General features: G+C 44.3%; 1 protein-coding gene across 1 annotated transcript in view; it reads right to left on the reverse strand.

The window, feature by feature from the left end:
- The window catches only part of SND1 (staphylococcal nuclease and tudor domain containing 1), a 496139-nt gene that overhangs the window by 410344 nt on the left and 61366 nt on the right, over positions 1 to 24429 (reverse strand). Inside the window, exon 10 of the mRNA XM_049894741.1 lies at positions 17654 to 17767. Within this exon, the coding sequence (XP_049750698.1) occupies positions 17654 to 17767 (114 nt within the window). The remainder of the gene's footprint in view (positions 1 to 17653; positions 17768 to 24429) is intronic.

Genomic DNA, 24429 nt, shown 5'->3' on the forward strand with positions numbered 1-24429 from the left:
TCTAACTCACAAAAAAAGACCAGACTTACTGGTCTGACAGAGACTGGAGAAAACCCAAGAGTATGGCCCCCAGACACCCTTTTAACTCAGTAGTGAAGTCACTCCTGAGGTTCCCCCTTCAGCCAAAGATTAGACAGGTCCATAAAATGAAACAAGACTAAAGGGACACACCAGCCCAGTGGCAAGGACAAGAAGGCAGGTGGGGACAGGAAAGCTGGTAATAGGGAACCCAAGGTCAAGAAGGGGGGAGTGTTGACACCTCGTGGGGTTGGCAACCAATGCCACAAAACGATATGTGTATTCATTGTTTAATGAAAAACTAATTTGTTTTGTAAACTTTCACCTAAACCATGATAAAAAGATAAAAATAAATTTTAAAAGAATGTTAAAAAGGGTCCCCCAAGTAAAAAAAAGAGTCATTAGACAAAACTATCATCTGGGGCCCTCTCCCTCCTGCTGGAGTTCTCCCAGACAAGCAGCTGATTCTTAAAAGCCGCTGTCAGCGTGGCCAGAGTTAGGCTGCCGGGGGCTGAGAGCATGCTCTGGAGTGACCAATGTGCTAATCCTGAGCTGGGGGGAAGCACTGACCCTTAGACACACAGAGAAACCTCAGCGGGAAGAACGCAGAATCGTACGTGCGAACAATTTCAGGATCTCTGAGAGTGTCTTTGAATTATGCCATATGGATGTTAACTATATGAAGAGTTACCATCGCTTCTGGGTTAGGTTATTATCTTATGCTGTACACGTGCAGGGTCCCTGGGTGGTGCAAACAGTTTGCGCGTGGCTGGTAACAGAAAGGTTGGCGGCTCAAACCTACCTGGTGGCTCCGTGGGAAAAAGGCCTGGCAATCTGCTTCTGTAAAGATTACAACCAGGAAGACCCTACGGAGCACAGCTCTACTCTGTGACACAGGGTGCTGCCATCAGTCAGAATCGACTCAGTAACAACGGACTGGGTTTTGGTTTTCTATGCTCCCAAGGCACCAAACTTATGTTTTCAGCTCAACTGTTGAGTAACAGGAAGCACAGACAGCATACTCTACCTGGGTCTGCATTTCTCAACGGCAGCCTTTTTGCTTCAAGGTATATTTGAGACACTCAGCCCAGGTTATAGAGCCCTCAACAACTTGAGCCTTAACTCCCCGTAAATACCACACCTTTCCTGAGCTCAAACAAGACTATGTTGACAGTGCTCAGATTCCACCACAGACAGAGCAGCACCAGAGAACCCTCATTTGCCTCACGTCCTGCCAAACCTGAACTGGCAGCAACCTGATCCCAAAATCCTTCTCCTCAAGATGGGGGCATGGTGTAGCCCTTTAAACTAGCAATAGTAATTATAATATCCACCAGTCACTAATATGTGATACCGGAATTAAATATAATTGGGAGTGATTGTTTTTATGATGATAAGGTGCAATTTAATAACCTGCAGTGTAACTGCACAAACACAAGTGGTGGCCCGTGGCAGTCCCTGCCACAGCAGCACATGTGCCGGCACAAGTGAATCCTGCAGGGCGCACGCCTGAAGCTGCCACGGAAGCCTGTGTTCACATGACAGCGTCTCGCCATACTCCAGCTGGGGCAACAGACAAGAGTACTGCTCCGTGGGAGCAGATTTACCCATCTAGTCTACCCTTTATTTCAGGGGCAGCAGAGTTCGGGTGCTGGCGGGGCAGGGGTTGGGGGGGGGGCATCCTGGCTACAAAACACAAAGGGCCTGGATCACAGCCTGCTTCTAAATACCACAAACAGATAAGGAATTAGGTGATTAGAGAGTGTACTGCCAGCGGGACTAAATATCAGCCCCTGTGGGAACATGCATCTGTGATAAAAATTTCATACATTTGTACTACAGCACAACTCACCTAAGAGCTACCTCAGCTCTAAATGGATCTTTTCAGCTAAGAAAATAATGTATTTTCTGCTTTGAGGCAAATTTTGTCTTTCAAGAGTGAAGATATAATAATCATAAAAATTGGAAACTATTTACATATCCAAAAGTAGGAGGAAACGGGTTAAATAAATTACGATGCGTCCACATCATTATTAAAAACTACACAGCCATTAAGAAAAGTGTTTTAGAAAATTATTTAATGGCCGGGGAAACGCTCAGTTACCACACATGAACACTGAGAATCCAGTGCAAAGGCGGTGTGCTACTCACAGCGGCAATGTTGCCTCTGAATGGGCGGAGGGGGGGTAAGTAATCTATATTTTCTTCTTCATACTTCCATAAATTTATAAAAAGAACATTAGTTTTATAATCGGGAAAAATTTCTAGGGTAGGGAATGATGTGAAAATGAAATCCAAAGCCTAAGCCATCTATTTAATAGGGTTAGTGTATGAAAATGAAAAAAAAAGTTAAACCAATAATGAAGTACCTAGAAGCAGGTGCTCATGGGGCAAGGAAGCCCATACAAAAGTGACTAGTATTAAGACTCTTTATTAAGAAGGGAGAACTCAATCTCTTCACAGGGCTGGTTTGACTATCGCTAACAGGGAGATGACTGCCAGGAAAACTTCACACAGGAGACAAGGCAAGAGATTCAGTTCACCCACTTACTTGAAGTAAAACACATACCAGAAATATAAATCAGAGTCTCCCTTGATATAAATTAGGGTGCCTCCAAAATGGTTGCAAGAAACATTCTAATTTGTAAAAATATTTTGAAAAAAAAAAAAAAACTATTAAAATGACAGAAAAAAGGAAAAAAAAAAAAACCAGCTGCAGCTTTTGGTGGTTGTTTTTGGTGGTTAGGTTGCTGTTTCAGTGATTGTTGTGGAGTTGGTTCCGACTCATAGCGACCCCATGTACAAAAGAACAAAACACCGCCCGGTCCTGTGCCATCCTCACAATTGTTATCTTTGAGCCCACTGTTGTAGCCACTGTATCAATCCATCGCGTTGAGGGTCTTCCTTTTTTTTTGCTCACCCTCTATCTTACCAGCTTCTGATAACGGAAATTCTGAAAAACTGGAGCTTGGAGAAAAGACCAGCCAACACGGTCTGTCTAGGGGAGAGTTCACCAGCTTCTGCACCAAACAGGAAAGTCATGTGGCACATCTGGAGGCAGTAACAGATCTGGGTGAGACTCCAGGTTCCTCTGCTCAAGAGAGAAGTATCGAATCTTCTCAAGCCTGTTACCTCATCTACCTAAGAGAAAAGGACCCAGCCCTCCTCAGTATCCAGCAACCTCCTCTCCTTAGATTCTGTAAATAACAAGCACATTTTCTCCACAGGAAAGAAAACACCCTGACCCATTGTCTTAGTCATCTAGTGTCGCTATAACAGAAATATCACAAGTGGGTAGCTTTAACAAACAGAAATTTATTCTCTCACAATTCAGGAGGACAGAAGTCCGAATTCAGGTGCCAGCTGTAGGGAAAGCCTTGCTCTCTGTCTGCTCTTGAGGAAGGTCCTTGTCTCTTTGAACTTCTGCTCCTGGGAGATCTTTATGTGTCTTGGCATGTGTCTTCCCCCATCTCTGCTTCTTCTGCTTTCTTGTTTAATCTCTTTTATATCTCAAAAAGATTGATTTAAGACACAGCCTATACTAATCCTGTCTCATTAACATAACGAAGACAACCATTCCCAAAGGGAATTATAACCACAGGCAAAGAGGTTAGGATTTACAACAGATATTTTTGGGAAACACAATTTAATCTATAACACCCATCAAAACAGTCCGGCCTAAATAATAGAATGGCTTATAAAATGAACAATATCACCTATGAGTAATGTGCTCCCTTAAACAATTAACTATAATGAGACCAAATGGTCGACAGTTACCCAAAAGAAAAGAAGAGAAAGCAAGGAAGGGAAGAAAGCTAGATCAATGGAAACAGAACAAATATAATGGAAACAATAAGAATGCTTACATATTGTAAAAATTGTAACCAATGCCACGGAACAATCTGCATAAAAGTTGTTAGCCCAAAACCCATTGCCATCAAGTTGATTCCTGATTCTGACTCATACCGACCCTTTAGGACAGAGTAGAATTGCTGCTTAGGGTTCCTCTCCGAGGCTGTAAATCTTTACCGAAGCAGACTACCACATCTTTCTCCCTTGGAGTGGCTGGTGGCTTCAAACTGCCTACCTTCTGGTTTGCAGTGGACCACTTTAACCACTGTGCCACCAGGGCTTCTTAAAAATTGTTAAAGGGGAACCTAATTTCCTGTGTAAATTTTCACCTAAAACACAGTAAGATATTATTTACAAAAGAAAAAAAAACAGTCTGGCCTGCTTGGCAGACTTTGCATCACAAATTAATAAATCCACAGGCTGACTTCTAAATTCCATCTTCTTTAGTTCATTTAGCATAAATCAGTTAACCAAGCTAGCAATGTTTCTGAGACTGTCCAGCTGAGAGCTGAGCCCTGAAATGAGCAGAGGCCTACAATCAGGACTGAAAAGACAGACAGCTTCCTCCTCACTTCATCTCAATACACAGTCATCACCCAACACTAGGCCTACACAATGGTCGTTTGTGAGCTGTCACGATTCAGAAGGCACTTTAGGCCTTTGCTGTGCTCTATCCTGAGCTGCTGTCAAGCACACGGTTGCTCGGTACGTGCCGTAAAACACCTGTATTTTCTTCCAACCACAAAACGGCTTGCATAAGCCAGGGGCAAACATGTTTTCCAACCTGCATGCTTGTCCCTGCCTCACCAAGTTCAGTGAACATTAACGGTACCTGAGGTGTGAATCAGACCTAAGAAGGCACCACTTCATAAAACTTTTCCCTTTTTATCATGAAGTGAAATTCACCCTGAAACTGTAAGTAACAGGCCCCACCTAAACTAAACCTCAGCTTAAAAAACCTGAAGAAACTCCACTATTCCCTAGAGACCCCTGCTCTCTGAAGCAAATAAGTTTCGTCAGGCAGAGTTCTCATATCTCATCTCATTGGAATTCTCAGGAGATATTCTTAGCTAAGAAGGGACATGTCTGGTTAGCAGTTGGCTCCGAGACCTGGGGTGTGGGGGGAAGCTCATATAGGAAATAGCAGAGATATTACTGTACCTAGGTCTGGCTCAAAAGAGAAAAACTGTATCATCAGAGGCCAAATCCTGGAAAGACAGCCTTAGTAAAGTCCCAGTCTCCCGCTGTAGGAGGCAGCAAGCTGAAGTGCAAGAGAAACACCTGGTAACTGTGAAAGATGAGCATTCTGGGGCCCACCCATGAAGTTTCTAGCACAAGCAGCTTAAGAATTACATCTTAGAAAAACCGATCTCACCTCTCTTGTTCTTGTTCGGTGCTCTTGAGTCGATTTTGACTCATACCAACATCATGTGACAAAGGAGAACTATCACCAGGTCTTTTCTCCTGCAACACACTTAACCACTGTACCACCAGGGCTCCTTGATCTACTCTGGGGGAAAAGCTCTCACCTGGATTTCACTGTCAGTCTTTAGTGCACACAGCTTTGCATCTGAGCTGGGCTGGGAAGAAGGGAGGGAGGGACACCATGGAGAGAACGGCAATGGTTGTCAGGGGGTGGCAGACCCCTACACACACCACAACTCTGCTGCTCAATCAAAATATATAGCATCAACAGACAGCCACTTAATCATTGTCCTCAGAGCAGTCCTGTGCAAGCCCAGGAGGCCTCGAGCTCATCTGTAACAAATGAGAAGCAATAATGTTGGCAGCCATATTTGCAGTGACTAACAGTTAACAATCATATGATTTGCCCTTGTAGAACTTCCCATCGGGGGATACCTTAGAACTGTACACATGAGCATCATTTTCCTAGCACAGAAGAGGGCAGAAGGCGAAAAGAGAGTACCGAGGTCAAACAGCATAGCAAGGGCACAGGCAGAAATAGTAACAAGTCCCTACTTCCCAGTTTCTGAACTCCAAGTCACTTCAGCATCACCACAATGCTCTAAGATACATGAGCGCACGGATGGGAGGGTTAAAAGCTGCTTCCTTAGATTCCACTTCCCCCAAGTCTCCTGCTGCAGGAAGCTCAGTTACCCATCTACCATGAGGACCTCTGTATTCTCAAATTAGCTATGACAGTAGGTTACAGAAAAGATACAACCAGTGTCAAAGGGAAGTAAAACGCTTTCTTTCATTCTTCACCCCTTATTACTCCTGACCACCACCAAAGACAGTAACAATGAGGACCAAGCTAAGGAAAGGAAAAAGAGAGGGACGGGTGTGAAGATGGCAGTGGAAGAGGGCACGAGAGAGAAGTTGGGAAAAGGATTTTGAAGCTGCGATGACCCACCGGCACAGGAAGTGAGCCCACCAAGAACTGGAGTTCTGAAACCTTCCAGCATACTCACGAACACCGAGGGTGAAACTTCACATCATGAACCAGCCAGAAGGAGGGAAACTGCGCCTCACACACACACTGCACACGTGCAAGACCTCATTGAAAGGCAAAGACTCCACCTGCCATCAGTGAGGTGTCTTCTTCAAAGCCATATCTGAAATCTATGTTTAGAGATTTTACCAATTAAGGTATCAATTTATACAAATTCCAGGGGCAGAGGGATATTGGCCTTGCTTAACTGGTACAAATGTAGCTTTTCTAGAACATAAAATTATATTTAACAAGCAGCTTAAATGTGGTTGCCCAGGAAAACTAGAGCAATCCAGTTTCGTGGTTACTGTTTGAAGTAGCGAATTCGAGTTAAAGATCCCGATCCTGGCTGAACCTAAAGCAAGACAGCTAAAGGGTAACAGTGAACTTCAACGATGCTAAGCATTCATTTGCAGGCTCATGCAGCACCCAAAACATCCAGAACTGAAGAGCAACACTCAAGACAAGAAGGATACAGAGGACAGCAGCAAGCTCCTTTGTGAGGTCTGCAGTAACAAGTAACAGGCTGACGAGCTGTGCTGGCCAGGGGTGGCTTCAGCATTCAAAAGTTTACAAACTCTCTCTGTGTACTCCAGGAGGAAGTAGTGTAGCAGGCAGGCTGGAAGGAACCATGGTGGGGATGGGAGATCACTCAAAGAAATTCAAAAGAAAAACAAAGTAGCAGGAGCACAAACATATACTTTGACTGTTCAGATACTTCCAGAAATAATCTCATCAAAAAAAAAGAAAGAACTTGCATTTGCTTGCATAAAAACTTTTAAGAATGGGGAGGTAGGGAAGACAATGCTGTTGGGAAAAAGGCAGCAGAATCAGGCCAAACCCAGCAGCTCTGGGGTGGGCCCAGGAGCAAAGAGAACGCATGTTCCCACCCAGGTTTATTCAATTACATGCCCAGCCAGAGAGACAAGACAGAGATATTAAACACTATCAGCAGCTGCGCTCAGAATTCATTTCTTTGTGTGATGAGGGTGAGAGATGAAAGACTGTAGGATTTTATTACACTGAATTTTCAGATTGTCAGGTCCTATCTACCATGTCAGGTGCCCTGGGATCAATTTGTATCTTGTAGAATGGAGCCATATCTCTTCCACAGAGCCCTCATGCCGATTCTCTACTTGCTGTAGTTTAGGGATATCTAATAATACCAACAGGCCTAAATGCTGTTACAAACTGAAGGCACTTAATGGCTTCTCAGCTTAGGAGCTTGTATTTTCCTGAACTCTGATATTACAAGTTCAGGCATCTCTAGAATAACTATTACTCGGCATGCAAACAGGAGTGTCTCCTCTGAAATAACCACTCACTCCTGTGGGAGGAGAGGACTGGGAGAAGGTGAGGGAAGGAAGGATGAGGCCAAAATGCTCTTAAAGCGATGGGGGGGGCAACCACAGAGCAATCCGCAAAGGCGAGACAGAGCCTGGCGCTAACGGCAGGGAGGAACCCTGGAAAACACCATTAGTTTAATGCACTCTGAAAGGAACAGCAAAGGGCTGGGACAGTTTGGTTCCCCTTTACAAGAAACAAGAAATAAAACATGCTGCTTTGAGTGATGTCCAGTCTCCCTCCTCTAAAGTACAAACTGGCCTAATAATTCTGGCCGTCCCAATGGCCAGAGCAGCAAATGGAGCCGCCTGCCAATTCCTCCATGTGGAACATGGTAGCTGCAGTGAGGGGGAAGAGGGTCCGACAGGAACAGGGCGCAGGTACAGTCTGCCTCCCCACTCACAGGGACCAGGCCTCCAGCACATCAGCAGCCCCTCCAGAGAGATCCACCTACAGCCTGCCCAAGCCAGCAGTCGTGCTAAAACAAGCCCCTCCAGCTGGAGAAGCAGATGCCAAAGGCAGCTCCACATGAGTAAGAATGTAGCTTCCTCCTCATTCCCAACCACCTTACAAAACACAACAAGGAAATAGTCGAGCCTTCCGTCCATCCTCCCTAGTAATGACGAAAATGTCCTAAGGCTGATAGGATGGGAGAATCAGAAAGTTAAGTGTCCGGTGCGGGCTGCCCATCCCCCACCCCCAATTGTGAACAAACCATGAGTAAAGATGGCCAGTGAGGATGACAGCCAACAAGGATGACATGAGGCATTATGCAACAAACTCCTCAGCATCAGCTACAGGCAAGGCAGTGTGGGAGCAACAGATCTAAAGAAAAGAGTAATCTTCTTGACCCAGAAAATCAAACTGAGTAGGGAATGAAAAAGCAAAGGCAGGGGGAGGAAAAGGAAAAAGCATTTTAAAGCAGAAAATAAAAACTACAGCCATCCATTATGTGGGCTACCCAAAATCAGCAGGATGGCGAACGCAAGCAGATCCTGGGGACCAAGGCTTGCACACCAAGGTGCAGCAGACGCCCCACAAAAGGGGACCTTTCTGCTTAGCCTGACTAAATGCCCAATATAGTGAAACAGAGATGGTGGAGGTGGCATCAGCTGGCTTCCAGCAGAGAAATGAAAAAGGTAAGGAACACAAAGTTGCCAGAATGTCTTCACAGCTAAAGTGAATAGAAATTCCACTGTGAAACAGCAATCCGCCAAGGTAGCCACCAAACCAACACTGTACCAGGCAAAGGCGTTTGCAGCCAAAAAGAGGCTGGTATCATACTAGATGGTGAGGTTCAGGGATACAAAATGTGAAGGACCCATAAACTGACTGTAGGTTTTTTTTAAAGGAAGGATAAGATGAAAAGTGACATCGAAAATATGCCTAAGCAATAGGCCTATCATTTGCTAAGAAAAAAAAGCAGCATCGGTGTCCTTCAGCGTGCCTTCTAGTCTCAGTGCTGAAAAGCCACTTCTAAAGCAGTGACGTGAACTGATGCTGCTTCATCCATAATCCACCATCCAGTCTAAAGGCCACCTTGTGACCACAACACACACGTCCTTAGGATTAGAGTTCACTGCTAAAATTATAAACACTTTACTAATAAAAATAACTTCCCATGCCCATAGTGCCTATAATGCATGACGAACTTCAAATGTTTGGTTTGTGAACTGAACAAACTTTTCCCTGTACAAAGCTAATTAGCCCACCAAGGAATGAAACCTGTAGCCCTGGCCCTCCAAAGTGCATGGCACTGGCTGACTACGCCAAACTTGTCTGGAATATAAATGGTATGCAAAAGGAAAAAAAAAAGGTAATTTATCTAAACACAGTGTAGATAGCTCTGCAATCAGTATCTCATAAATAAAAAGAGAAAGATGAGGGGAAAGCTCTCTAATTGATTTTAAAATTAGTTCCAAGCAAAGAAATAATCTGACAACCAACAAGGTTGACAGCAGCAAAAGAATACAGCCCTTAGGAAAAAAGTGCACTGAAAAACTTCAATAAATCCAGATACCTGAACTGCTATGAAAGAAAGATACTCAGAAAAGCTGGAGTAAGAGTAGAGGTGTTAAAAGAAAGTCAACTGGGGACCCATCTTCAAAAGCACTTAAAATCCTGAAATTAAACCCCCTGATGAACCGAACTCAATCTCAGTGTGTAACAGAATACACATTGAGGGAAACCACCACATAGAGAGAAAGGGGGCTCACACACCCAGTGGCAGCAACTAGGCTGAAACTGGGAGGGGATAAGAGGAAGTGCCTACAGAAAACTAAGTCATGTGTGACCTAGCCATCAAAACAAGCAATCTAATTTGGAACAGGAAAAAAAAAAAAGAACACAAAAACTGCCTCCTGGGATGTTTAGACACCAGTACATTGGCTCAAGCTGGAATGGCTATCAGAAAAAACAGGAGACTGGCAATGGCTTTAGAGGTGGTAAAAGCAATTTATGGAGTTGGGTCTTATGCCTTAGCAATATACTGATTTAAACATATATTAAGTGCCTATTGTATTCACAGCAAGGTCCCTAGGTAGCACAAGTGGTTTGCAATCAGCTATTAACCTAAAGGTTGGAGGTTCAAACCCATCCAGTGGCTTTGCAGAAGAAAGTCCTGGCAATCGGTGGTAAAGACTACAGCAAAGAAGTCTCTCTGGAGCACAGTCCTACTGTAACACACTGAGTTACCGTGAGTCAGAATTAACACGACGGCAACAGGTTGGGCTCTGGTACTCACTGCTCGCTGCAAGATTCTGAAAGAGAACCCCATGCCATCCCCGCCCTCAGTAGAGCTGAGGCTTCACAATGGCAAGCCGGCTGTACATACGCAAACAGTCCAGGATGGTTGGGAGAAGGGAAAGACTTTGTGTATGGAAACTGCAGACGTAAACAGGCCCGGAAGAACCAGGTCAAGAAGGAGGGCTATCTTCAGCACAGCTGGTGTGTTCTACGGTCACAGGACAGTGATTAAGACGGAGCTGCCAACTCTGCAATCAACAGAGACGTGCAGCTCACAGGACTGAGCAGAGGCAAGACACAGGAACACACCCGCACTGAGGAGATTTAGAGAAACTGAAAAGAACAGAGAATTGTGTGATAGTGTTGATGAAACAAAGAGAAGATAGAGAGAGAGATGGATAAAAGAGGGAAATGCACGTAGTTCAGAGAATGATTATGTACCAAGACCCACCAGGAGACTGTTAAATCCCATATAGATTGTTTGAAGGGGACAGGCAGCTCATGGGAGAGGGGGTGCATTAACCAAAGGAAATGAAACAAAATACAATTTTTAGGAGGGAGAAGAAAGGAAACCAAAAGGCACTAAGACAGGAACACACTGTCTTCTCCAGATGAAAATAAGTTACAAAGTTCAGGAATATGCATTTTCAGAGAGTTTGCTATCTACCCAGGTTCAGAATGTTTTAACCTCATCACCAGCCATCAGGCTTGCCCTAGTGACCTCTAGTCACCTTCCCCAGCCCAGGGACAGGCCACAGCAATGGTACCTATACACTAGCTTTTGATCTCAAAAAATAGGACATATAATCCTGGGATCTTAAATAGAGGAGCTAAGACCCACCCACAGCCTCCTAATAGTAATATTTTTCAGCCCCCTAACAAGGGTGGTTTCACATACCCTTCTCCACACTGCCCTGAACAAACCTGAACCGGATGCAGAGTACTCCGGCCAGCGCTCCGACAGACACCGTCTTTTGACCACGTGGCTGCAGTCCCCCAGCCTCCCCCTAGAGTCCACGGAAATGCTATATCCATTTCAAAGTGCTTCTGCTTTTCTCCAAAGTCCTTGATGCTAAGCTGGGGTTCCCCTCTAGTCTGCTATTTGCCTTACGCTCCCTGTCACACTTGTGAGATTACAGGCAGTGGGTTTATCCATGTGCCCCCTCCTCACTTGGAGACTGCGTTCCCCCAGCATCCTGTCAGTCTGCATTGCAATGCCAGAGGGACCAGTCATTTTGCTTTTGGCAATCTAAACTGGAGGGAATAGGTGGAGAATGGCTTTTAATCATGTCTAAACGGCAAAGCACCCTCAGGCCCTGTACAAGGAATGGAGTTATTAGCACCTGAAGCTGCCCTGCCTCTGAGGAAGAGCCCTTAAGAATCTCTGCGCATCACTAATGATGTGCCTACCTGTACACCGACCCCACTGCCTGCAGGAGGCCCAGTGGGAAACTAGACCCCAGAACAAAGGAAGCAAGGATACTGGGCAATTTAGGCAGATACAGTTCCAACAAAACCAATCCTTTAGTATCCTCGTCTGAATATTTCAAGGCTCTGCTCTGAAGGAAGGTTTCTGTGGTAAATAAATTCCCAGGGAGGAGACTAAAGAGAAGATGATGGAAATGAATAGAAGTTGTGTGTGTGTGTGAGAGAGAGAGAGAGAGACAGGCAAAAACAGACAAGCTAAGGAAAGGAGTTTGAAGGAAAAATGCCCTGTAACCGAAAGCAAACTTTCTACACTTAACACCTAGGGTTTGGGTAAATTATATACCTGTTTTCAAGGTAAATTTCAACTCTGTATCTCTTTGCCACCTACAATAGCACTGCAAGAGAGGACTTCACGGGGAGAATAAGTCAGCCCCTTCATCGGATGCCCAGGGGCTTTATTTCCTTTGTCATTAACACTCCAAGTGTAACACAAAGCCCACAGCAGCCTTGGGTGATTGAACACTAGGTGATTGAACACTAGGCTTTCCAGTTTCAGATCAAAGCCAAGAGCTCTCTAGGAAGTCCTGAGATTGCACAATGTGTCACCTCCTTCAAGGCAGTAGCTCAGAAAACCCACAGCCTTTCTCCAAGACTTAACACTTGTTTCTTCACGGCAAGCAACTGGATTAAACAAACTCCACCTGCAGAGAAATGCTGATACATGTGACCATTAGTAAGAGCACCAAGCAGCAGTGTTCCACACTGGCTGTGGTTCTGAAGGAGTTAACATCTCCAAGAGGAAGTCTGGGTTCACCTAAGTCACCCAGAAGCACAAGGTCACAAAAAATGCTACCAAGCAACATCAGACGTCTCCAACCGGAACTTTCTGAGGGAAATATTACATGCCCCTGCCTTGAACTCTCCCGCTACACTTTCAGCAACCAACGCTGCCCTAACCACAACCCAGGAGCAATGGCTACCAAAGAACAGCCTGGGTAATACAGCAAAGCAGCTGTGAAAACAGCTCCTTTCATCACGCTGTTTTATCCAGAGCCCTTCCTTTGGCTGCAACTAGGAAGAGTAGCCCAAAAAGAGGAGTGGAAGCATACAGTTAGCCTTGGGCAAAACCTCCTAGTCTCTATATGTAATTTAAGTGGATGAATTTGTCATGGTGTAATGCAGTGTGCACTCCTATTCCCACACCACAGAGATCTCTCAGAAGATTTGAATTCATTAATGGCAGGTTATTAGCGTTTTGGGGGTATGGGGAAGATAAACATGAAAAGAACCTCCCCTTTCTTACTTGAAGGGCAAGCCCCATTGGGTGGACATCTGGGAACTCATAATGAGGCCCACCCTGCAGCAGCGTTCACCCACACCATCTGCCACCCTTGAGGAAGCTCATGCCAAAGACCTTCCCTCTCACCCAACTTCTCCAGTTCCTTAATATGCACTTCCTTCCACTTTGGTCTTTTATTTAGGACAAGTTCCAATGCCATAAGCTATCAGATTTCTTTTTTCTCCATTTCAAAGTCACTGACCTCCAGAAAGTGCCAAGCAATTAGACAGAAGGCCATTCTTTGAGCATGTCTTCAAGGTCTCCACAATTTGTCCAACACATACCTTCATCTCCAAACAATCCTCAAACACCTGATGTTTCAGCCAACGACAAGACTACTCCCCATTCCCAAAACATGCCTTCCTCATTGTCACTGGCAATTCTATCAGTGCACATATTCTCACACAAGTGGTGCCTTGCACAAGAGCACCTGGCCAAGGGAGAATGGGAGCTGAAATCCCGCCCCCACTCTGCTTGAGGAACAACAGAAGTTCTTATTCATCACACTGTCCCCACCCCCCGTCAACTGAGGCTCACCGAAAGAAAACCCAGAAGTCCTCGCTGCAGATCATTTTTTGTCTAGTATGATCTCTTCCAAATGCACCGTTACTTTTATGTCTTGTAAATGCAAATCACTAACACAGAAGTACTCAAATCTAAACATGCCATTCCTTCTTTTAAAATTCTTCAAGACAAATTCTAAAAAGCATGGCACACATGCCCTCAGCACCTGGCCCCTGCCTAACTCCAAGCCCATTTCTTGCCACTCCCTAGCATTTAACTATCCTCTATTCCAGTCCAGTTACTGGAGCCCTGGTGGCACAATGGTTAAGCGCATGCCTGCTAACCTAAAGGCTGGCAGTTCAAACCCACTAGCCACTCCATGGGAGAAAAGACCTGGCTATCTGCTCCCGTAAAGGCGTCAGCCTAGGAAACCCTATGGGGCAGTTCTACTCTGCCCTATGGGGTTGCTATGAGTCAGAATCGGCTTGATGGCCCATAACAACTCAGTCACACAAAGTCTGCAGTTCATCATGTGCCCCATATTCTCTCTCCCTTCACATGTATCCCCAGTTGTTCACAGGATACGCCACATATGGCCCTGCCTGTAGTTTCAGCTCACACAACCTTGTCCCCACTCATGCACCCTCCACAGTGGCCATCCATTTCTCTATTCCCCCAGACTACCCAATTCTGGTCACCGCTGCTCTCTGTGCCAGAAACATCTTCTGCCCACTTTCATCTCGCTAACTGCTAAGCAACTTTCAGCTTCAACTCACATGTTGCTTCTTCAAAGACACCTTCCCAAGTTAAATATGTATTCTAAATTCTAAACTTTTCTTTCATGGCATTTAACATAAATGAAATTACTTGCTTATTTCCCCTACTAGACCTTTAAGTTACATGTCATGGATTGAATTATGTCCCCCCCAAAAATGTGTGTATCAACTTGGTTAGGCCATGATTCCCAGTATTGTGTGGTTGTCCTCCATTTTGTGATTGTAATTTTATGTTAAGAGGATTATGGTGGAATTGTACCACCACCCTCACTCAGGTCACCTCCCTGATCCACTGTAAAGGGAGTTTCCCTGGGGTGTGGCCTGCACCATCTTTTATCTTAAGAGATAAAAGGAAAGAGAAGCAAGGGGGTGAGCAGGATAACCTCATACCACCAAGAATGTAGTACCTGGGGCAGAGCGTGTCCTTTGGACCCGGGGGTCCCTGCACCTGAAAAACTCCTTGACCATAGGAAGACTGAGGACAAGGACCTTCCTCCAGAGCCGACAGAGGAAAGCCTTCTCCTGGAGCTGACGCGCTGAATTTGGACTTTCAGCATACTTTACTGTGAGAAAATAAACTTCTCTTTGTTAAGGCCATCCAATTGTGGTCTTTCTGTTATAGCAGCACTAGGTGACTAAGACATCACACGAGGGTAGAGATGGTATCTGTTTATTCCCTGCTGCACCCCAGCACAGTGCCTGGCACAAAGCAGGCATTGAGTAAATATTCATCAATAACGACTGACCCATTCATTTGAATTTCTAGAGCGGGGCTGTCTGTTACGTTAGTCACCAGCCACCAGCAACTACTGAGCTCCTTCCTGAAATGTGCTAGAACGAACTGAGATGCACTGCAAATTTAAAACACGCACTGGATTTCAAAGACTTAGTACAAAAAAAAAAACAGATGTAAAATTCTTCATAAATTTTTTGTATTCATTATATATTGAAATGATAATATTTCAGATACATTAGGTTAAATAAAATACATTAAAATTAATGTTTCTCTTTACTTTTTTAATGTAGCTACTAGAAAATGTAACATAAATTCAGCTCACATTAGTGGCTTGCGTTCTCCCTCTCTTGGACGGTGGAAGCCTAGAGTGCCCTTCCTCTCATTTGCTAGCTTCTCCTCATCGTTGAACACTCAGGACATACAGGAGTTCTTCTGAGAAGACTTCCCTGACCACCCACTCCAACTAGGTTCTTCAGGGTGCCCTTTACCACTGCACTAAGGCCTATTATATTAACTTATTTCTTACGTGAACATCATTAAATTTTCAAAGGAATTTAATGAATAAATAAGAAATCATTCTTCATTTCACTCGGAAGCCATATGTTGTACACTGTCAGAGCTAAGCCTTACTCAGAGTTTTCTTAAAATGGAGCAGGATCACAGGAGTGAATGTAGTAACAAATAAGGCATCCTGCCTTGGTGAAAAACAGGAAATTCTATAAACAGGATCCTGCCTAACCAAAAAAAACCAAACCCAATGCCATCGAGTCGATTCCGACTCATAGCCACCCTATAGGACAGAATAGAACTGCCCCATAGAGTTTCCAAGGAGCACCTGGTGGATTCGAACGGCTGACCTCTTGGTTAGCAGCCGTAGCACTTAACCACTACACCACCAGGGTTTCCGGATCCTGCCTAGACTAGGAAATTTATTCAAACAGCTTCCCATTAGCCAATAGACTAAGGGAAGCCAAGCCCATCTTTTACCCCTTAGGAGTTCCAAAAAAGGATCTGGGAAAAACTAAAAATTCTCAGTGGTAGGTTAGTTCTTGCTCCAGGAAATCTGCTATCGTTCTACCCAAGCACTAACACCCCCACCCCCTTAAAACTGCTTAAAATTCAGCTACATAATCCATATTAACATAATGCCTTGGCTGATGATGCAGGCACAAAAATTAACGTTCAAGAATCTCAAAGTTGTGGTTGCTGTGGGAACCTTAATTCCAACTGTACAGCACAGATGCAGAACTGTGGACTCCTCCCAATACTGACAAAATTGGATATGGATATTTACTCTGCGCAATGAGGCAGAGCTAGAGTTACTGCGAAAACCTTATTCTGGCATTTCTAAGCTTTCATGCATTTAAATTCTCAACCTTACCACAATACAGTTTGCTGCATCAAATTGCCTCCTCTATGGGGAAAAATGGGAGAGAATGAGCTGATTGGTCAGACATCCAAATAACCCCTCCTGTAAGGGATTTTTATGCACGATCTGATTCAAAAGACAATTATGATATTTTTATTTTACTTACAGGCTGTCTATAAACTCTAACTCAAATAAAAACGGCATGAATTTCAACTTGTGAATGCACCAAGACATGTGTACATGTAAAACACCGGAAAAACAAATTTCACATCTTTTGAACTACAAAAGGGATAACTAAAAAACGTGGTAACACAGAGAGCTAACTTCAACCATGCTGCTTAATTTCTCAAACGTGTCCAAACACTTGCCTATGGCACTGGATCTCACTGAGGACCTAGTTCTATACCTAGTCAACAAAGATACACACTTTAATCATTCAAGGTCAAAAACAGGAGTCAGAAAGATGTCTATAATCAAGACATAACCAAACAAAAATAATGTTCAACCTCAACCCCTATTCCCAACCTCTCATAACTCGCAAAGATGGAAAGAAAACAAACACAAAATTTAAAACAAAAGCAAAACTGCCTATCTGCAGGCTGAAAACCTACTTCTGAAGCTCTCATCCAAAGCATAATTTTTCAAAATTGATGTAGCTGAATCATATACATGCTGGTCAAGTAACTACCTCTGCAACTGAAAGACCCAACAAATGGCTCAAGCAGTGTAACTAATAATGCTAGTTACCACTTGTAAAACCTAAGTAGATGACCCCAGGGAATATATACACCAGGTTTCATTCCTTCCTAGAACAGAGGTGTCTGAACTACTAATCAAAATGACCAGAAGAAACAGACCCTAGGACCATACATATGAGAGACAGGTCTTCTCATCTCCTTATTGCAAAGAAATAAGAGTTTCTTAATAGAAACTGCGGCTGGCCCAATGGTACCTATGCTGAGGAAATAATACTTGGGAGGTCTACAATACTTGTCCTTTTGCATTCCCATGTACTTGTACCATACTACACTAATTCTCCAGCTCCTTCCTTATGGTTTTCAAAAGAGGCTCTGCTTCCTCCTATCCTCACCTGTGTGTTCTCTCCCTCCAGCCTTGGTGGTCGGATGCTGGACAGGTGGATGGTCTTGTAGTCACCGGAGTTCAGCTTCACTACAATGGCATCAGCATTCAGCACCTGCATCACCTGTGGGCAAGAGGGTAGAGATGCTTAAACCTGCTGCGATGGCCCCCAGCCCACAGCAGATGCGTAAGGAGCCAGGCCCACTATGGTCACAGCCTAGAAGTGAGATTAACAGTCATTTGCGGTAGATCCAATGTCATCCTCCCTGGTACAACAATGTTGGAGAAAACTACGCTGTAATTTTCAGTTGCCAAAGACCTTATTATGTTCAACCTCAACCCCTATTCCCAACCTCTCAACGAGGCAGAATCTGTATCATTTACAAAGATGGTCGACCTTTTTTATCTTTTGTCCTGACCAAGACGTGACTAACTATGAAGCTTAAGAACTGGAAATCCAGTCTCTACATGCTACTAAAGATTTTCCTTGAAATAGGTTCTAAACTAAAATCAAAATCCCTATCTCAATGTGAATCTAGAGAAAAGAGGCAAGGGTTGGATTAGAAGAAGGTATCAACCCTAGATGAGAAAGAACCAAAATAGGATGCCCAACAGAGATCAGACAAACCAAAGGCAAGTGAAGGGCAAAAGGAATTGTTATCTCAGCCTGGGGAAGAAGATGTACAGCTGTTAATCTCACACACAGGAACATTAACTTGCTAAGACATTACTTCAGCTATTCTGAAAGCCACCTTTTCAGAGCGCTACTGTGGGCATCCTTCTTCTGAAACCCCAAATCAGTAACACTGGACGTCATTCTCAGTCAGAAAAGATTAACTTCCAGTCTGGGGTAATTTACAACGATATCTATTCATCTTAGTTACCCAGTGCTGCTATAACAAAAATAGCACAAGTGGATGGCTTTTACAAAGAGAAATTTATTCTCTCACAGTCTGCGAAGCTAGAAGTCCGAATTCAGGGCACCAGCTCCAGGGGAAGGTTTTCTCTGTCAGTTCTGGGGGAAGGTCCTAATCATCAATCTTCCCCTGGTCTAGGAGCTTCTCCACGCAGAAACCCCGGGTGGCACTCTGCTCCCGGCACTGCTTTCTTGGTGGTATGAGGTCCCCATGTCTCTCTGCTTGCTTCTCTCTTTTATAACTCAAAAGAGACTGACTCAAGACACAACCTAATCTCATAGATTGAGTCCCGCCTCATTAACCTAACTGCTGATAATCCCACCTCAATAACATCATAGAAATAGGATTTACAACACATAGGAAAATCACATCAGATGACAAAATGGTAAACAATCACAAAATACTGGGAATCATGGCCTAGCCAAGTTGACACATATTTTGGGGAGACACAATTCAATCCATGACACTAGTCAAAGGGCAAAAGCACAAATATTTCTCTGTGGAAGTTAACAGAACATTTCACCAATGTGTTCAGAGTAAAATTCCATTCAAACCAGGCTAGGACCATAACTCAGCCTGCAGTCCACAATTCACTCAGATTCACAATCTGTTGTCTGAAGGCTATTTGGGTTTTTGCAAGCAACACTTTGCTACAAGGTAACTGCTGACTACAAAATACTGTCACCACTGACTTCACCTGCAGAATAGAAATCAGCTTTTCTAGGCTTCAATCAGACCCCATCAGGAACCACCAGACAAGGGAACAAACTACCAGGTCAGCTGCCACGCAGTGCAGACAGACTGGCAAAATTCTCCTCCTCTTTTATGCTAAAACAAAAGAGGCTAGACTCCAGTCCTCAGCTTTACCAGGATGGTGATCATACTGACAGTATCGGAAAAGAGTCCTCATGTACTATTCCCTGAAGGTCCCAGATCTTTCAGCACTGAACATATCCATTTATCTGCAGGCTCCTCCAAAAATGGCTATTCTTTGCCCTTTCCAAAAAACCTGCCAACCACACACCAAAAAGAATAAAGAATGCTTTCAGCAGTAACCCGAAAGGAAGTGAGAAATTACACATCACGAAAGAGCAGCTGGTAAGCGCCATCAAACAGTGTTAGAATCAAGCTGTACGTCCGTGGAAGGCTGACCAGGCCTGGTGAGTAGGACAGCACCCCTGGGTTTCACCACCATACGTAACGGAAGCAGTGTAGGGCAGAACAGCCCAGTGACCAGAAAAGTAAGGAAAAGTCTGAGAAAGAATTGAGTAGGAGATAGGGAAAAATTAAATATAATTTTCCCACGTATGTAAGATTAGCTTGCAACCCTGAAAGCAATATAAAGCCAGTCTCAAATAACCATAGCAATTCTGCTAAAATCTTTTTTGACAAGCCTGAGAATCGTGAGGGTTAAATACTAAAACCCAGACAGCCAGACCCACAACTCATCTGGCCAGAGAAATCTGGCGAAGATCAAGGAGAGTTAAAGGCATGATCTGTGGTCACACCAGGACCAGGGTCACGGCTGGTTACCCAGCTATGGGTAGTACCAAAGGGTATAACCAGTAACCAGTTGCCATGAAGTCGATTTCGACTCACGGTGTCAGAGTAGAACTGTGTTCCACAGGGTTTTCAAAGGCTGATTTTTCAGACATACACTGCCCAGCCTTTATTCTAAGCCATCACTGGGTGGATTTGAACCACCCATCTTTTGATTGGCAGTGACCATGCTGACTGTTTCCACCTCCCAGAGACCCCACCAAAGGGTATAAACCAAGACCCAAACCAGATGCCATCAAGTTGATTCCAACTCATGGCGATTCCATGTTTTGGAGCAGAACTGTGCCCTACAGGGTTTTCAATGGCTGTGATCTTTTCGGAAGTAGATCTCCAGGTCCAGAGGGGTGGATTGGAACCAACGACCTTTAGATTAGTAGCCAAGCACTTAACCATTTGCACCACCCAGGACTTCACAAAAGGATATAAACCAAAAACTAAACCCAATGCAATCAAGTCGATTCCAACTCATTACAACCCTACAGGACAGAGCAGAACTGCCCCATAGGGTGTCCAAGGCTGTAATCTCTATGGGAACAGACTACCACATCTTTCTCCTGTGGAGCGGCTGGTGGGTTCAAACCACCAACCTTTTGATTAGCAGCCAGTGAATAACCACTGCGCCACTAGGGCTCATACAAAAGGGTATAAAAAACCACATCTTTCTCCTGTGGAGCGGCTGGTGGGTTCAAACCACCAACCTTTTGATTAGCAGCCAGTGAATAACCACTGCGCCACTAGGGCTCATACAAAAGGGTATAAAAAACCACATCTTTCTCCTGTGGAGCGGCTGGTGGGTTCAAACCACCAACCTTTTGATTAGCAGCCAGTGAATAACCACTGCGCCACTAGGGCTCATACAAAAGGGTATAGGACCCCCTAAATCAGACCTCTTTAAGCCATCCCAAGCACAAAAACATATCCATGAGTGTAGGACTTAAAAATTGGCCGAGAAGGTATAACCAAAAACACAGATTCTGTAATTGAAAAGAAAAAACAAAGAGTGAAAGGTCTAAATGGTATTCCCATTACTATCTAGACACAATAATGCTGTTAAAAAAAAAGAAAGAAAGATCTAAATGATACTCCCATTACTACCTAGACAATAATGCCAGGTAGAAATGCTCATCATAATGGAATCTCCCTTCTACTCCTTAAAAAAGACACCAGTATTCGTTTGGATAATTAATCAAAATAGAAAGACCGGGTTAATGATTTCTCTGTCCTTCAAAATCTCATATTTGGATGAGGAAAAGAATTACAGAATGGATGACAGAACATCCCAGGGGGAGGAGGTATCCACAGTACGTGCCATTGTGCTCTGCTATCTTCAAACCAAAGAGAAAATTCCACAATGCCATATCACACAAAATAGTTGGCATGGCAAATCAATACTGTTCCTCTCAAAAGGACAGGACCAATGCCCATAGGGTAAGCGGGTAATATAATAATAATAATCAGGCATTTCAAATGCACACATATCACAGTATTTCCTTGACCCCAGTGCTAGACAGATCTACACATTCCTCTCACAGCAAAATGAACTCTTATTAAATTGTCAGTCGCCAGAAACACAGGGAAGTATCTATAATCAAGACTTGAGAACTACCTAGACACTCTCCACTCCCGAGTCACACTGAGAGGAATAAAACCAGGGAGAGTATAACAGTGCTCGTGCTGTCACCCCGATTACAGAATGTGAAGATCTAAGCATAGCCTGTGACAAGTCACTGGCATTCGTCACCCCTTATAATGCATTAGCAGCAGCAGCAGCAGCAAGCGAATTTTTGTTGCTGTAAATTTTAGGCCACAGCAGCAGACTCTCTCTGCTCGACATCTCCCTGATTAGAAACCTCCTCTTCAGGAACTGCACGCTCTGACGCTGGCAGCTAAACGAGGTCCGGCTTTCTGGTGACGGAGTAGAAGGTGAGTGTGTATGCATGTGCGCGCACGTGTGTGTATCAGGAAGTGGGGTTTGTACAGAGGGGAAAAAATACTGTAAAGTGTGTCATTACTGTCCAGGGAACAAGAGGAGACACAGATTAAGCAGTAAAATGCTGGTTACGGTCCTATTCTGTGCAGTGAGGGGAATGCAGAGCGGATCACTCACCAGCTGGCTCCTCGGTACCATGAGACTACATTTACAGTAGCAGCATTTCTGAGGTACTTTCATGGGATAACTCGCAGTATGTCCACATCACCCACTTCTGCCACAAGCTACACTCCTGATCAATCCACCCCCCCCCCACACCCACCATACCACACACACCAAGAGATACTCTAAGGCACAAGTGCAGACATCTACGCAAAAAGAGTCACTGGCTAGACTCAAGGTACATGCACTCAATCCAAAGCCCACCCCATTTCTCTAAGCCCAACTGTAAAAGAAAATTGAGGGGATTAGTGATGACAATAACAAAGGCAGCCGACAGTCACAAGAACTGCAGAATCCTGTCGGGGACAAGGGATGCCCGTCCCTACTTCTGGCCTCCTGCCACACTCCCTCTCAGCAGAGCCCCTCCACCACGCTCATGGAGTGGTACAGGGCTGCTCCTGTCCAGCTTCTTAAAGGCCTTCAGTGTGCATAAAACAAATACAAAGTCTCACAACAGCCTCCTGAGCTAGAGACCCCAGAATAGCTCCCTAGACACAACTCCCCACAACAGTCCCCAAGCTGCCTGATTTATCCGTACAATAGGTACAAAAGGACCATGGCCCCAAGTGGGCTTCTCTGGCACCACCAGAGGAGTGACCTTGATGGGACGACTGGGAATGGGACACCGAATGCCCTTTCTATGCTTACACTATGACAGCCACGTGCTTTTCCTACAAGTCTAGTCTATAGCAGGTGACATCAGTAACACACAACTGTCACAGCAATGCCCTGTCCCCCAGCAAAGTGCAGCTGTCACCTGTGTCCTCAACATAAAACGCACCACTACATTTTGCTCAGGCAAGCACCCCTAGGCACCTAAGCACAATCAAAAGGCTAAACGTTATAACAAGCACTTAGAAAGAAGCCAGGCAGCAGGCAGGTTTTAACAGAGGGGCGTCCTCCAAAACACCCTGCCAGGGCCTCAAGGCTCTCAAGGTCATGAAAACAAGGATGACCAGAGAAACCGTCACAGCCAAGAGGAGTCTAAAGAGACAGGACGGCCAAATGTAATAAGGTCCTGGGTAGGACCCTGGAACTCAACAAGGGCATTAGGTAAAAGTTAAGGAAACTAACTTTTAATTAATAATGATGTATCAATATTAGTTTATTAATTGTAACAAATGTATCATAATAATACCAAAAACAAAACCCACTGTCGTCCGATTCATTGTGACCCTATAGGACAGACGAGAACTGCCCCACAGGGTTTCCAAGGTATGGCTGGTAGATTTGAACTGCTGACATTTTGGTCAGCAGCCGAGCTCTTAATCACTGCATCACCAGTATTAGATGTTAATAACAGAGGAAACCGTTTGGGAGGGGGTTTAATAAGGGAACACTCTGTACTATCTGTTCAATTTTTCTGTAAATTTAAAACTATCCTAAAAAATGAAGTCTAATAATAATAACTAAAAAAAATAACAAGGCCAGTTAAATATATTATAAATTTTTTTCTAATTCAATCATTTTTCTTTCATATCAGCAAATCGGTTTGCTGGCTTAAGCTGCAAACCAAGACTTGGCCACTTGTGGGTGCTGGCAGAAGCCCCCTTCCAAGCCAGACCATCCCCAGGACATCCTTTTCACATCAAAGTCATATAGACAAAAGTCAAGGGTATGGATAGTATTTTTTGGTTCTCTCTATATTTTTTTTTTTTTTTTTTTTTATGGAAATACACCGGAGCAATCTAGACAATGTCAAGAATATTAGAAAATATCCTTGCTTAAAAACCATCTCAGAGAGCCATGATACTGAACTCCGCTTGGAGCTAAGACTGGAAGCACAGCAAAGAGCAGGGCCAAACCAAATAAATTCTAGAATCTTCTGTGCCCATAGATAGCTTATAACCTGACCTCCAAAAGTGGATATGGCCTCCCATGCCAAACAACTAACTACTAAGACAAACTCCAGTATGAAGCCCCAGAGGGTAACCACCTTGAAGCCAGGAACCACTTCTAGCTCTTGTGCATCTTCTCCACGCACCCCACCTAGCACGGGGTTCTGTTTAAGTCCTCTAACAGAGAGCCAAGCTAGGCCATTCTAACGAGGCAGTACAGTGAGAAAATGGCCTCTCTTGAGGACACACTTCCATTCCACCCCTGACAGTGTTATTCAGGTCTGTGAAATCTGCAAGGCCCAAGGATCCAGCAGCAGGG

Source organism: Elephas maximus, chromosome 8, assembly GCF_024166365.1.
Source record: "Elephas maximus indicus isolate mEleMax1 chromosome 8, mEleMax1 primary haplotype, whole genome shotgun sequence".
NCBI classification, from domain to species: domain Eukaryota; kingdom Metazoa; phylum Chordata; class Mammalia; order Proboscidea; family Elephantidae; genus Elephas; species Elephas maximus.